The sequence below is a fragment of the Pyrus communis genome, chromosome 12 (genome assembly GCF_041283825.1).
Source record: "Pyrus communis isolate YQ-2024b chromosome 12, ASM4128382v1, whole genome shotgun sequence".
Classification (NCBI taxonomy): Eukaryota; Viridiplantae; Streptophyta; class Magnoliopsida; order Rosales; family Rosaceae; genus Pyrus; species Pyrus communis.
This window is the reverse complement of record NC_142576.1, coordinates 9,959,803-9,974,895: the sequence shown is the minus strand read 5'-3', so window position 1 is coordinate 9,974,895 and position 15,093 is coordinate 9,959,803. Positions and strand designations below refer to the sequence as shown.

The 15,093-nt window shown below is 38.9% G+C and overlaps 1 protein-coding gene and 1 pseudogene across 2 annotated transcripts; both read right to left on the bottom strand.

Moving 5' to 3' along the window:
- Positions 1 to 670: 670 nt before the first annotated feature.
- Positions 671 to 2,354, bottom strand: LOC137746127 (uncharacterized). Its single transcript, XM_068486199.2, has one exon. The coding sequence runs from the start codon at positions 1,729 to 1,731 to the stop codon at positions 760 to 762; it is 972 nt and encodes a 323-aa protein (XP_068342300.2). The 5' UTR covers positions 1,732 to 2,354; the 3' UTR covers positions 671 to 759.
- An 885-nt stretch (positions 2,355 to 3,239) lies between these two features.
- On the bottom strand, positions 3,240 to 8,326 carry LOC137744362 (uncharacterized; annotated as a pseudogene). Its single transcript, XR_015954448.1, has 4 exons — positions 6,887 to 8,326; positions 5,277 to 5,740; positions 4,451 to 4,715; positions 3,240 to 4,347 (listed from the first exon to the last, which is right to left on the bottom strand). The product of XR_015954448.1 is annotated as an uncharacterized LOC137744362 (transcript).
- Between the last annotated feature and the right edge of the window lie 6,767 nt (positions 8,327 to 15,093).

Sequence of the window (15,093 nt, the reverse complement as noted above, 5' to 3'; positions counted from 1 at the left end):
GTCGTTCCAGGGGGATGAGGTGGAACGAAAATTTATCCAAAACTGGTCCCGTGGAACAGCTCGTTCCACCCATTTTAAGCGCACCAAACGTGGGACGAAACGCCTTGTCCTACTCTGTTCCGTCCCGTCCCACGTACCAAACGGTACCTGACGGCACCAAAGAACGCTAAACAGACAATTAAAGTAACGGAAAATTTTTCAGAAATTAAGCGGATTGGCATTAAATGAACAATAAAGAATTTTAACGAAAAATTTCTGATACTATTTATTTTAACGAAAAATCACATTTTTACATTAAAAAATCAATCATGATATTATTCAGTTTCCCTTTTATTTTATCTTTAACGTTAAAACTCAAAGTTTTCAAACCATTTTTATTAATTTTCTTTAAAAAATTAAGTTGGATACAGAGGTAAGTAAGCTATGTTGCTCTCAGTAAGTCCAATTTGAAATGCACTTTCAATAAGTCTGTTTTGTTTTCCCAACGGAAAATTAGGTGTAACAAACACAGAGCAAAAGCAATTTCACTGTTTCAACCTTCAGCTACCACTCAACGGCGTTTTTTATATTTACTAAAGACTAATTACAGAGGAGAGCGATTGAGATTTTCTAGATGTGAACACACACACTTTCAATATTTAATCACTGTAAAATTATGGTATCAGACAACTATCATCAATAAATTTTCATTAATTCAGCTACCAAAAAATTAAAAAACGAATTAAACACTAATTAGACTAATTAACAACTAATAATTAATCACAGAACTCTCGGTGAGCATGAATCAACAATTCCGAACCTTCTCGTTTTCCGGAAACCCAACTCCGGGTCGAGCTTCTCCGCCGCCGATCTCGCCGGCTCCGATTTACACCTCGTCAGTATCAGCGGCCGAGCCGACCCGCCGAATTCTCCGTCTGTATCTTCGATGCTCGCCGATTTCGCCATTCTTTCTCGAATTTCGCCCTCCAATTCCCTGAAAAATTCCAACTTTTCTTCGCTCTCCGACTCCAATCTCGCTTCCTCATCCGAAATCGACTGCCTTTCCGACGCGGGTTTCTGTTCTTCCTCTGTTTTCTCGGCTCTCACCGGCGAACCCCAAAATCTGCTCACCAGAGACGATGACCTGTAAGGCGCAGATCTGCATCGGGTTAACAGCAAGGCGTTCTTCGGCGGCGTGGACAAAGAAGGAGAAACGACGAAAGCTTTCGCCTTTCTTTCGAATTCTTGCTCTCCTTGTTCTTCGCTAAAATCTTCCCCATCTGAACAACCTTCAATTGGGTCTTCAAATTTCGATTCAATCTTTGGTGGGTCCTTTTTGACTTCTCCCTTTCTGCAAAAACCCAGTTGAAAAAAAGGTACCCATTTGCGCCACACGGGTCGAAAAGACTTGGCCTTGATTTTCCCGGGAAAATGGCGGGAAAACAGGGCGGTTCGGATCCATTTGGATCGCCGTCGGGAAGGAGCTCCGGTAGTTCCTCTAGCTCGCCGGGGCCGCGAACCGCCTTGCTTCGAGGACCTCCGGACTCGGACTTGCCCCATGCACGTGACTTTAGGAGACGACGGCTCTTGTGTTTCAACGGCGGGTGTGTTCTTCTTCCTCAGGAACATTGGGCTCGAACGCAACCGGCCTCTGCTTCTGCTCCCGACGTTGGTCCTCAGGTACCTCACCAACGGCGGCGGGAACTTGTCCGTCCGACACGGACTCGACATGGGTTTTGCAGAGAGCTTCATTTCCGTCCAACCCGAATAACAATCCGAATCAACGATAGATTTGGGTGTGGTTTCCTCAGGCTTTTCAGAAGAATGAAAGCAGCTTTCTGTCTTTCTCTCTTGGAAAATGGGTGACTGTGGAGAGCTCTGTGTTAGCTTTCAATTCCTTTTGTTTTCTTCTTTTGTTTTGGGGAGTGTGAATTTGGTATTTTAATCTTTGCACGGATGGGTGAATGGATTGTAAAGATTTTTGTATGAATCGAGGAGGTTGTAGGCTTCGTTTTGTAGGGTTGTGTTTGGTGTTTTGGACTGGCTCCTGATTGAATGGTGATTGATAATATGCCTACTTTTCAAGGCAGAAATCTTTACAGTTAAAGCTCAACCAATATCAAGTTGAATCCAACTCTCAGTTCAAATTATATGGTGTTTCGAAGTATTCGTACTTCATTTTAGGTGACCATTTATCCATTTCCGTGTTATTAGCGAAGAAAGTGTCATTAGAATCTTTTTATCTGTGTAAATAATGCGCATATTTGTCTGAATTAGAGAGAATTTAGATGTGAAGCTCGAAGTAGATTGAGATTGACAACGAGCTTAACCACAAAGGGTCACCACATGTGTAAGTAATATTGATCTACGACAAAACCATGTGGTGGATTTGTGCAATTTAACCTTTCCACATCCTTTATAGTTTGTACTTTCGTAATTTAGATTAATAACACAAGAAAATTGCTCATTCGAAATGATTTAATTGAAAAGTACCTCTAAATTCCTTCCCTCAAACACTTTTGAAACAAAGAAAAGAAATCCAATTAGGCCAAAATTGTATCTATATCAATCTTTACATGCAACTGCGACGCCAACATTTCAAACCAATCCCTCGATGTTATGTGAGTTAGTTAAAACACTTGGCAGACTAGCAATACACGATAAACTTGAAATACCATCATCTTAAGATCCCAGTTGCATAAGATTTCTTTTATTCATAGAAAGAATGACTTACATGAAATGAGTTCCCTGCCATGTGGCGTCTCTTCTCCAATGATGTATTGTCATGTGTAAATTTTTCTCCACATGACAATATATTATTGGACAAAGACGTCACATAACAATGAACCTGTTTGATGTAAGTTGTTCTCCTTCATAAACTTATTGTAATTATTGTGTCAAACGCGACCACCCCACACTACTTTTTTAGCGAGAGACTCTGAAACGCACACAAAATAAATCATCCTTGATATGAAAGGGAAAGGCAAAGGCAAGGAAAATTCTCCCAACACGCCACTGAATGGCTCCACTACTTTCCTATCAATTCTCTCTGCAACCACCACCACCACTAGAGTTTTCAATACTCTCACACTACACTTTTTACTTTCCCATCTCTGCCCTACCTAGTTCGTACCAACTTACACAGTTCCCAGGTGCAATATAGTAATTTCACATGTGACTGGGGGCTGCTAGATCAGTAAATTACATGGCCTTGCCTCAACAAGAAAACAAAAAGTCAACCTGGGTTTCAGAAACATGCATGGCAAGAAAGTTAACTGGCAATTTTAGGAATCACTTGGTAAACATATAAGCATATGAAAATTTGATAATACCTGTGCCTTCAGAATGCAAGAAAAGCAACTGCATAGTTTTCAGACTATTAACACAGGAAATGTAGGCTGTCACAAGCTGTACTAATAACTATTGCCATGATATACAGCACAAGAAATGTAGGGTTGCTATGATTTAGATCGCAAGGGCTCACTCGTGATGATAAAAATTAGTGAATTACTAAATTCATGCTCTTATGTGTAAGATCCCACATTGTCTAGAGGAGCGATTCTTATATGTATATTCTCATCCCTACCTAGCACGAGACCTTTTGGGAGCTCACTGGCTTCGGGTTCCATGGGAACTCCGAAGTTAAGCGAGTAGCACGAGATCACTCTCATGATGGGTGATCCATTAGGAAGTTCTCGTGTGAGTTCTCAGAAACAAAACCATGAGGTCGTGGTAAGAGCCCAAAATGGACAACATCGTACTACGGTGATGGAGCGGGCCCGGGATGTGGTGGATCCCGGGCCGGGATGTGACAATTTGGTATCAGAGCTTAACCCTGGCCGTAGTGTGTCGACAAGGACGTCGGGCCCCTAAGAGAGGTAGATTGTAAGATCCCACATCGCCCAGGAGAGTGATCCTTATATGTATATTCTCATCCCTACCTAGCACAAGGCCTTTTGGGAGCTCACTGGCTTTGAGTTCCATAGGTACTTTGAAGTTAAACGAGTAGCTCGCGAAAACAATCTAATGATGGATGACCCACTGAGAAGTTCTCATGTGAGTTCCTAGAAACAAAACCGTGAGGGCGTAGACGGGGCCCAAAGCGGACAATATCGTGCTACGGTGGTGGAGCGGGCCCAGAATGTGATGGACCCCGGGCCGGGATGTGACACTATGCGACAAGATACTTACCTACAACGGGATGTTAAGTCCTATTACGAAACAATTTCATCATGCATGGCAACTTCAAGATTCGGAATCAATAGGTCTTTTCATCCCAACCGTTGGTTTTGTTGACTCACATCCCTCCATGTTGTGATTCCAATTGGTGGTCTGCTCTTGTCCAATGCTTTTTTTCGTTTTCGTCATCTGGGAAACAATGTTGCGTTAGAGTGCTGTGGAACCAAATAGAGCAAGAAAATTTAACTAACGAAAATGAGAGAGGTCTTAAAAGGTGATTATGAAGTCTTGCCTGAGACATTTCCAACCGATAACTCAGTTAAGCGTCTAACACAGTCCTTCAATGTTTCCAGTTCAGTTTCTTTGTGTTGGAGTTTTGATTGGGCTGAATGCAGTTTAGATTCCAGCTCCACAATTTGGCTTTCCTGTTGTTCAATGAGCACATGGCATAGTTTCTGATCTAGTTGAGCTGGCAATACACCATGGAATTCCTGAGTAATGAGACACTGTCCCTCTAGGTCATGAAACCCTTGAGCTGTAACCTCAAAGACAATGTCCTGAATGATATTAGAAGGGAAAAATAGTTAGGCCATCATAACGTGAATTTCATCATTTAGGCATTACAATAGCATTTGCCATTTCATTTGTCGACCAACAAAACGAACAAAATTACAATCCTCATATCTCAAAATAATCTAATCATAATATGGAGAGTTTGAACGTGAAGTTCCCCATTTACGCATTTACAGTGGCATTTGCCTGTTCATTGGTCGACCCAAAAAAAAAAAAAATTACAATCCGTATATCTCGAAATGATCAAGCCATTTATGGAGTTTGTAACTTGAACTCTGAGCGGCGATTAGCTTTGGAGATAGTGCGATCCAACAGGTATGTAGTTCTTTTGTCCTTGGTAAATAACTAGGACAAAGTTGTTGGTTCAGCATCCATGATATTTAACTAAGAACGCAAAACTGGCTTCCAAACATTTTCAAAACACTACTAAATTGTATATTCTACACTTGATTATCAGCTGTAGATTATAGCACCAGCATAAAGGCACATCTCTGTAAGGTAAATCAACCTATTCAAAGAAAATATAATGACCTTTAAAGACTGACCTGACCCAGATTACTCAATCCCTCATGGCGAGGAGTATCCGTAGCGCACCATGGAAGTTTTTGCAATTCAGACTCGAGTTCTGCTTCTAATTGATCCATGTCCATTACTTCGGAATGTGGGTCCTGCTCCTCCGTAAGGACACTACTAGCACATTCGGCATCCCCAGATACAGTAAAACTGGACATTTGCATATAAATGGCGCCTCTGTTTTCTGTACTTGGATTGTTGAGTTCTGGCTGAGAAACCTTGTTACTAGTTATCCAATGGTTCGGATTGGCTTAATTTGCAGAACCTGAAACTTGCAGAGTGTGTGGGGATTTTCTTTTATGAAGCTCAAATTGTAACTCCTGCACAATTCTTGCTGTCTCATCCATGGCTGTATTCAGCTTATTGATCTCAGCTTTTCCAGCAGACATCACGTACATGATCCCAACATTAAGCCCCCAACTAAATAACGTCGAATCTGAAGAGTATAAAACAAGAAGTAAATTGAAATGTTAAACTCATAGAATCTCGAATATTATGTTTGTAGACTGTGACACTGAAAAAACCAAACTAACAAAATCCTCACATGTTCAAGCCCAAGGAAAAGCTTAGAAGCCTACTAAAATAATGCTGATCAAAACTTGGATAGAAATTTTGTTCTTAAAGGATGTGTTGAGTCAAAATTGCAATAAATGAGATCGAATGCTTTGATGATTTTCTACTTAATTAGGATTTCAGGAGCAAATTTCAAGAATCACTCGACAATTATAATCACTTAATCATTTGGATTGAGTCATCTCCTTTTTATCCATTTGGAACCACTAAGCACCATCAGTAAGAATTCGTACAATGCTGCGCGCAGCTAACCTGCAGAATGTAACCTACTGAAACATGTACAATTAGCTTATCTGAACATGGCAACCAGAATTGCAATAACATACAATCAGCATCAATGTCATTTTGCAGGAAATATGAATACGTAATAAAACCTAACCTCCAAGACCATGGTCTTATATTCAAGTAAAATATCACCACACCAGAGATTTCGATATGTGTAATTACGCTTTGTAGCAAAACAACAACCACGGTCCGCTGAATGCTTTCTCAAAAGCGATTAGATGTCAAATGAAAATTTTAAGGCTCATCAACGACATTCAACACTAATCCGATAACTCAATATAAGTCCAGATTACTCTTCCAATGTTGATTGTTGGGTAACAACTCGTGATGTATGTTACAAAGTATTATCTCAAAAACGATCAAACATAACAAGAAAAACTTTTCGAAAGGAAAGCTTTTCATAAAATCCCAAATTAAAAAAAACCCAGCAAGCAACCCAGGCCTACATTGTGCATACTGATGTTGAAATATCATAAACAATTGGGAATTGGGACCGAATTCCATCAATAATTTACTTCTTGCATGCCTAATTCGATTTAAATTCTGAAAAGTTGGCGAAATACTCACAATTTTACAGGATTTCAGCAATCAGCAGCATTATAATTCATAAAAGTTCATAATTTCTATGATCAACGTCAATTAGTAAAACCCCAATTTGTTTGCCTCGTGATTTTCTTAGCAACCAAACAGAAACAAGTAAGAGAGGGAACAGCGCGAAACTAACCTTTGGAAGAAGACGATCCACATTTGGCAGCAGCTACATTCTTCCCAGTTTTCCTCCTCTTCAAGCAAACACCAACCCCTCTCCTAGCAGTCCTCCTCTGTTCCACACCATTAGATCTCTCAGCCTCAGCATCAACCCCTTTCTTCTTCTTCGACCCGGTTGAACCGGTTTTCATCCTCATCAGAAACTGGGTCCCACTCCTGCCCCGACCCGACGCCGCCTCGCTCGAAAACCTAAAGATGGTCCCTTCTCGCTGCTCCTCGAAGTCGTTGATCTCCCACGGAGGCGGCTGAGACTGAAATGGCGAGGCGGCGGAGGGGTTATTGGGGTCTGGACGGGGAGGCTCCGCATTGTGATCGGGAACGGCGGTGGGTTTGAAGAAGATGTGTTTTCCGGCGAGGAGTCCGGTGGAGGCCGCAACAGTTGCGGCAAATAATTGCCACATTGAAAAAGCACTTCAGTCCTCACTGGAACTGAAGAAATGGCATCTCTCTCTGCAAGTGCAAGACATTATAATCTCCTATTTATCTAGCATCGCACCTATCCACGACGTCGGCCGCGAGGAGCGTTGGGCTTTCAGTCTTGGACATTTTTGGTACTCCACGTGCTTCCTGCTGTCGAGTTTGGCAAAACAAAACAAAAGCCGAAGCAGACTTTTGAGCCCAACAAAACAACCAAAACAAACACTAGCAACCTGAACACTGCAAAACTTAGAACACCTTAGGTTTTCAGCTGAATTTGCATATCCACACAATGATGGATTGCTTGTATTTATATCAGTCAACAGATTACAGAAGGGTTTTGAAAAACCCCATTTACACGCACAGTTTGAATTTCAAATGATACAGAGCTATCAAACTTAAACCTAACAGACTTCCTTGGATAACGGTTGAACTTTAGAATATCCAACTGAAGAGTTTGAACTAGAGTTGGATGCTTGATAAGTCTGACTTGGTCTAACATCCCCCCGCAAGTTGACTGGTCGAGCAACCACATGAAGCTTGGACACTAAGAACTTGAAACGTGATGAAGACAGACCTTTTGTGATAGTTAAATATTGTAAAGCACCAACGACGCTTCGATACCGTTCTTCATCCTTGTAGGGTTCACCATCATAGACACTGAGTTTATATCTTGCAGGAGCTGGAGTCGCAATACGCTTGGCATTTGTAAAATTTGTGTGTTCCAACAAATCAAGAGCATACTTTGATTGTGTCAGATGCATGTGATCACCAAAATATGTGACTTCAACACCCAAGAAATAACTTAATGGACCGAAGTCTTTCATGGAAAATAACGTGCTGAGCTTCTTGATTAACCATGACATTTGAGTGTTGTTGTTCCCTGTGAGCAATATGTCATCAACATTTATTAACAAGATCAAATAGACTCCTCTTTGATTAAAAACAAACAGAGAGCAATCACACATGGACTCTTGGAATCCCACTTGAAGTAAAAAAATCAGAAAACCTCTGAAACCAAGCCCTCGGTCAATGTTTTAATCCATATAAACTTCGCTGGAGTTTGCAAACATGTTTAGGATACTGTTTATTAATGAAATTTGATGGTTGTCTCACATATACATCCTCGTTCAGATACCCATGCAAAAATGCATTTTGGACGTCCAACTGTCGAACATGCCACTTCTTTGAAACTGCAAGACTTAAAACAAGTCTAATGGTGCTATGCTTGACAACAGGACTGAAGGTCTCCTTGTAATTGATCCCTGGTTTCTGATGAAAACCATTTGCCACAAGCCTCACCTTATGTCTCTCAATCGAGCCAGCTGCACGTCGTTTGATCTTAAACACCCATTTGTTTGGCAATAGATTCATGCCACTATGATAAGGGACAAGATTCCAAGTGCCACTCCGCTGCAAGGCACTGAATTCCTGGGGCATCACAGTCCTCCATTCCTTGTGTTTTATTGTCTGGCTAAAACACGTTGGTTCAAAAACTTTCTTGTTAGTAATAACAAGCAAAGCATATTTAGGATTTGGCTTTTTGGCCCCAGCTTTGGACCGAGTTGTCATTGAGTGTACTGGAGGTGAAGGATGATTTAAAGCATCAACTATTGTAGATGGTATGGACTGAGACTGGTTCACATTAATTGAAGGCACTAATTCTTGCTCATTTGAGGGAGACAGCGTTACATTAAAGCTGGGAATAGGATCAGGTTGTATTATAGGTGCAGCGGGACTATTTGTGGTGGAGGACACATGTAATCTAGTGGAAAGCTTATGATTGACTATGGGTGAGGCTAAGGTTTGAGGAGTCGGTGGTGGAGAAGTGTTTGAGTTTGGAAAGGTTACAATAAGGTCAGGTATATGTGAGTTACCTGTATCGTGGACGTTTTCCTTGAAGGATGTAAGCTCCTTGAATGCAAAAGAGTCATCATCGAATAAAACATGTCGAGACAAATAAATTCATCTCGTGGATAAATCCAAACACTTGTATCCTTGATGATTCAACGAGTATCCTAAGAAGACAAACGACTTAGATTTGGATTTAAGTTTAATCCATGAGTATGGTGTCAACCAAGGAAAACATCTAGAGCCAAAAACTTTAAAAGATTCATAATTTGGTTTTCTTTGAAACAACTTTTCATACAGGGAGACATTTGACCAAACTCTAGTTGGTAATCTATTTATTATATAAGTGGCTGTCAAACAAGCAACAAACCAATATTTATCATGCTTATGAGCATCAGAAAGCATGACAACACTAGTTTCAACTATGTGACGATGTTTTCTTTCTGCAATTCCATTTTGCTCAGGAAGTTTGGGGCATGAAAAACGTTGGGATATTCCCTTAGTTACAAGAAATTGTTTAAAAACATGACATATATACTTAGCGTCCTCATCACATTGAAGAGTTTTGATTGATGCATTAAACACTTTTACACAGATGTTAAACCCTAGTTGGATAAGAGCTACTTTCCAAGGAGACCCACTAAATCATTTCGGCTTAGTTAAGAATTTTATGCTTCATTCCTTTATTAAGAAACTTCTTTATTAATCTTAAATAACAATGACTGATTAGTTATACAATGTGGCTTTGTGTGTGTGTGTGTGTTTTTTTTTTTTTTTTGTCGTGTTATTCACATACTCATTTTACTTCTCACACACTTTTTTTTTAATTTTTTGCCGCCAAATCGAATGAAGATAAATGTGTAATAGGTAAAAATGAATGTGTGAATAACACTACTTTTTTATCGATATGTGACTTCCTTTCAACATGTGCCTTGAATGTAACAAAAATCCCAAACACTTCAGATTTGTTTTTCATGGGAAAAATCCACGAATAGCAAGAATAATCATCTACAAATAATAAATAGTAACGAAAACCTTCAATTGACATAACTAGTGAACACCACACATCGGAATGTAACAGTTCCAAAGGAAATTTAGACACAGACTTTGACTTGTGAAAACGAAGTTTTGTACTCTTGTCCAAAGGACAAGAATCACAAAACGTTACATTTGTAGTACCCAGACTTGGTTCTTGATTATTGGAAAATAAAAACTTAATAATTGAGGACGCATGGTGACCAAGATGGGAATGCCATTTATGGGCCAAGACTCTAACTCTTATGAACACTGAAATAGGATACTTGGACAATCCACCACCACCTGGAAATGGGTATAATCCATTTTCATATCTCCCTCGGAAAAGCGTCTTCCGGGTCTTGAGGTCCTTAGCAAGAAAAAAAAAAAAGGAATTTGCTAAAGTTAAGTCTTTTTTCATGATCATTTCTCCGAACAGTGGGTGGTCTGCTAGGAGTCCTTTTTGGAAGGCTACACTTACTATTGAGTCATCGCATCCGACGATCTTTGCCTTCTCTGCTTTGAACCTCTTTACGTAGTCGTGGAGCAACTACTTTGGTTTTTCCTTCATGTTGAAAAAGTGGTCGGACTTTTTCTTGATCGAGCGGTAGTATGAGTATTCTTTGGTGAAAACCAAGGAAAGATCATCAAAATTCTGGATGTCATGATGGTAAGGTGTGAAACCAATCTTGCGCCTCGCCTTGTAGAGTGGTGGCGAATATTTTGCACATAAGGGCATCGTTGTTCCGATAAAGGACCATAGCGCTTCGGTAGTGCTTCAAGTGCCCATCCAGATCTTCATCTCATTTGAAAGATGTGACGTGTGGCATGTTAAACTTTCATGGAGGCTCTGCCTGCTCGATCTCGTCCGTGAAGGGTGACCTACTCATATGGGTCATATCCCACCGTAGTGCTGAAGGATTATTTTGGAAGATGACATGTTCATTTAAGCAACATCATTAGCATGCAATTAACAAATTAAAGGCGGAATCATGCTAGCATGCACTTAAAAACAAAACATTACCCATGAATGTTCAAAGCCTAGTAAAATGGTGAACCAATAATCAACTCAAAACAAAGTGAGTTGAAATATATACCTTTGTAGATTCCTCTTTGTATTTAAACAAAGGCTAATCACCCAAAGAGAGGGCCTTCATTCCTTGCATCTTAGATCTATGGATTTGGATGGATGAAAAAGGTTTCTCCAAAGTTCCCAAAATTGAGAACCTCTAATGATTCATCACCAAGGCATAATGAAGAAGAAATGAGTGACCTTGGAGGAGTTTGATTGCTAGATGATCCCTCCAAGGTGGCCGAAATTTTAGAGAGAAAGGAGAGCTTGTGTTCTCATCCTTTCCCCAAAAACAACCCTTAATGAATTTTAGGCTATAAAGTCCTTTATATAGTCCCTTCAAATAAGTGACCTAATGGACCAAAAGCCCTATTCTTCTAACATGGCCGGCCTATAGGGTTTATTGGGCTTTCAAGCCCTTTGTTTATTCAAGTTGTCATACAACTTGAGTTAATGGGCTTGACATTCAAATCCCATTGGGCCTTGCGGCCCAAAACTAACCCGAGGTCTTTAACGAACTTATTCGTTTGATTAATTAACATATTAATTAATCCTAGCCTTAGATAAATAATTAAACCATTTAATTATTCTTACTCATCTCCGTTGTTTCTTCAAACTCTACCTTACTTGGTGAACGATCCATTAGGTTCCTTTTAGCGAGGCAGTGAGCGATTAAAACTCTTTCTAATCGATTGTGAATTGAAACTTACTTTCAATTCTCCCATTAGTGATAATACACTTTTAGGGCTTCCACAAACCATGGTTGACGCCTAGCAGCATGTCATGGTTACCCAAGCTAATCAGAAGAGGTGGAGAACCTATTCAGTTTTAGGATTACAAATGCAATACGGTCTTTCTCTAATACAATACTCTTGACCACATTGTTTGGTTTGATAGTTTATTCATGTCTACTATCCAATGTGAGTCTTGTGCTTATATGATTACCTTGAATGTGATTTGGAACACATTCCTAAATCTCATTCATACTTTGGCCAAAGATTCTTAATCATATCATAGAGTATTCTCCCTCAAACAGTTTGAAGGTTAGAGATCCCTTGTTGCGCATTCACTTGCCTCCATGGCTAAGTGGCTTAACCCCAACGATGCCGTGGACACCCTCCTGATGGAGTGACTTTGACATAATCAAAGATTAAGGACCTAACCACAAGACAACTATGATGCCTCAGGTCAAAAGACTAATTTGCATTATCCCAACCATGAGTTCTCATGTGACATGAATATGAGAACTCTTTGTTGATCGTGTTCAGTGAACTCATTCTCTATTGAGCACCTACGTACTTGTCTTGATGTCACACACACCAATGACTCGAGACTAGTCACTCTCCCTGAGAGAAGACATAACACGTACTGATCTTAACGGACTGTCAATGCCCAATTGACAATCCTATGATCAGGAACGTTTAGGATGTGTCAACGAAAGAATGGTCTCATGAATCTAACTTCTTTAGATCGCATTCTTCCAATCACATATTCCTTGGACTTATCGTTTAAGCATATAACATTTATATGAGACGGCTCAAACAATAATCTTTGCCCTTTACATTTAAACTACATTAGTTTAACTTTGTGAAATGTCCGTAAAGTATCATCATATGATTGGTTTTAGGGCACATTTCCAACAATCTCCCACTTGCACTAGAGCCAATCAGCTTGGTTATCAGTGATGATACCTCTTCTGTAATTTATTTCATAAATGGCTGAGTAGTAGGCCTAAACAAGATGGATATCTATATGTTATCCATAGAAGAAACCTTGAGAATAACGACGTCACCATTATTCATGATTCCTAATCATGTGGTTCAGTCTCTCATTTAAGTTCGGACCTTGATGAGACCTTGATTCCCTGGCTTGAGCTATCGTCCCATTAGTGTCATACACTTTCTAGTTGGAACCGAATAGAGAGTTCATAAATGAACTTTCCCATCCAAACAACATTGTTGTAAACTTCTATATGGCAATATATTTTGCATTCATAATGGAACACACTAAAGTCATTACTTTAATGTTTCCATCCAAATATCTTTTTAGTCATAATAAAGAGATATTTGTTTATCTCTTAATTCACAATGAAGAAATATCCAATGATGGATTAGATTCATAATCTAATACATTTACGCTTCCATTACGTTACTCTAATTCTTTCTCAATTATTGAGTAATATATCCTTTAGTATTTCTCAAATACTTAAGGACTCACTTGACAGTTGCCATGGTTCTGATCCTGGGCTTGCACTGATATTGTCTTGTACCTTTCTAGGTACATCTTATATCAATGTTTTTCATACAATATGAAATACATAAATCACCTTTCTGCTTATGCATAAAGGATTCTATTTACGCATTATTTCTTTGGGAGTCAAAGGGTACATTCCCTTTGAGAAGAACAACTTCCTAGTCTCACTAGAATTGTTATTCTAATTGAAGTTTATCATCAAATGAGAAACTTCCTAGCATCTCTTGTCTATTTTAGGGATTGATATAATCCAATTATATCTTGAAATATATCATTATAGATTTCCATTCCATTATATAGACTATATCTCCCATATACATTCTATCGTTATAGAATAACTTTAACGAAGAAGTACTCTTTTCATTTCCAAAAATTAATATATCATATATATATTTAAATTTAGGAATACGATTAACTCCCACTAATCTTTTGTAAACCTAGTAAACAAAAGATTCATTTACATCTTTATGAGAAATCAAACAATTGATCTTTTCTCATAAGACGCTTATAGCTCCCACTAGCTTGCTAAGATCCATGATGTATGGATCTCTACAACTAACCTGTCTTGTGATTTATAGTTTTAGACATATATTATCAAGACTATCTTAATAATGGTTTCGGAAACCCATATTATGTCCAAACATTAAATCACCATTTAGTTGTAGCTAGCAATCTTTGAATTAATTGAAACCAAGACTACGTCAAAGATGGTTTCTTCAAAGTCAACCATTCTCTTTGAGTGTAGTCACCTTAAGCTACCAATTAGCTGTGAAGGTTTCATTATTTCGGGTCAAATGGTACTTTACCATTTCCTTGAGTATATATCGTATGTACACTCAATGTAGTCATAAGGATTTTCATTCTTATTTCTTTCGAATTAAGAGGTGCAACTCTATGACATAGTCATAAAGTTCAAACCATTCAACTGAAACGGTTTATAAATCCTTCTGGACTACCTTGGAGCTTGTGGTATAGGAACTAGGTTGTCTTAGAAGTATATATCATATATATATATATGGGTAATTGATAATGTCCAACGAACTAAATCTTATTCATGTTCATTCTTCTCCTAATGGAGAAATTCATTATCTTACGATGCTACTTTCCTTGATATTTTTCAAGGAAATTAATCTAAAGTGTTACTTTTTCCTTGGATCAAATCTAAGGAGGTAAATACTTTAGACGTCTTACTCATCTACTTACATTTATTGAATTCTTTGAAACCTTTTGCAAAGTATTTGGACTTGTGTTTATTCAAAATAAACTATAGTCCAACCGAAAGTGATCTTCGGTGAATGTCATACAACATGAGTAGTATTATGTTGTGGACAAGTGCCACTAACATCTAAGTGAATTAACCTCAACAACTTTGTGATTCTTTCTTCCTTCCAAAAGAATAAAGATTCGAACATTTCGCCTCTATACAATTTTAACAAGAAGGTATTGGATCCGGATCTAACGATCCAAAGCATCCATCTATGACCAACTCGTAACTTATGTTTTAGAGGTATCACAACTCAGTTGGGATTAGTCACTACCTTGCAACCTTTTGGGTT

Coding starts and splice junctions, on each gene's coding strand:
- LOC137746127 (XM_068486199.2), bottom strand. CDS start 1,731: ATGAAGCTCTCTGCAAAACCCATGTCGAGTCCGTGTCGGACGGACAAG.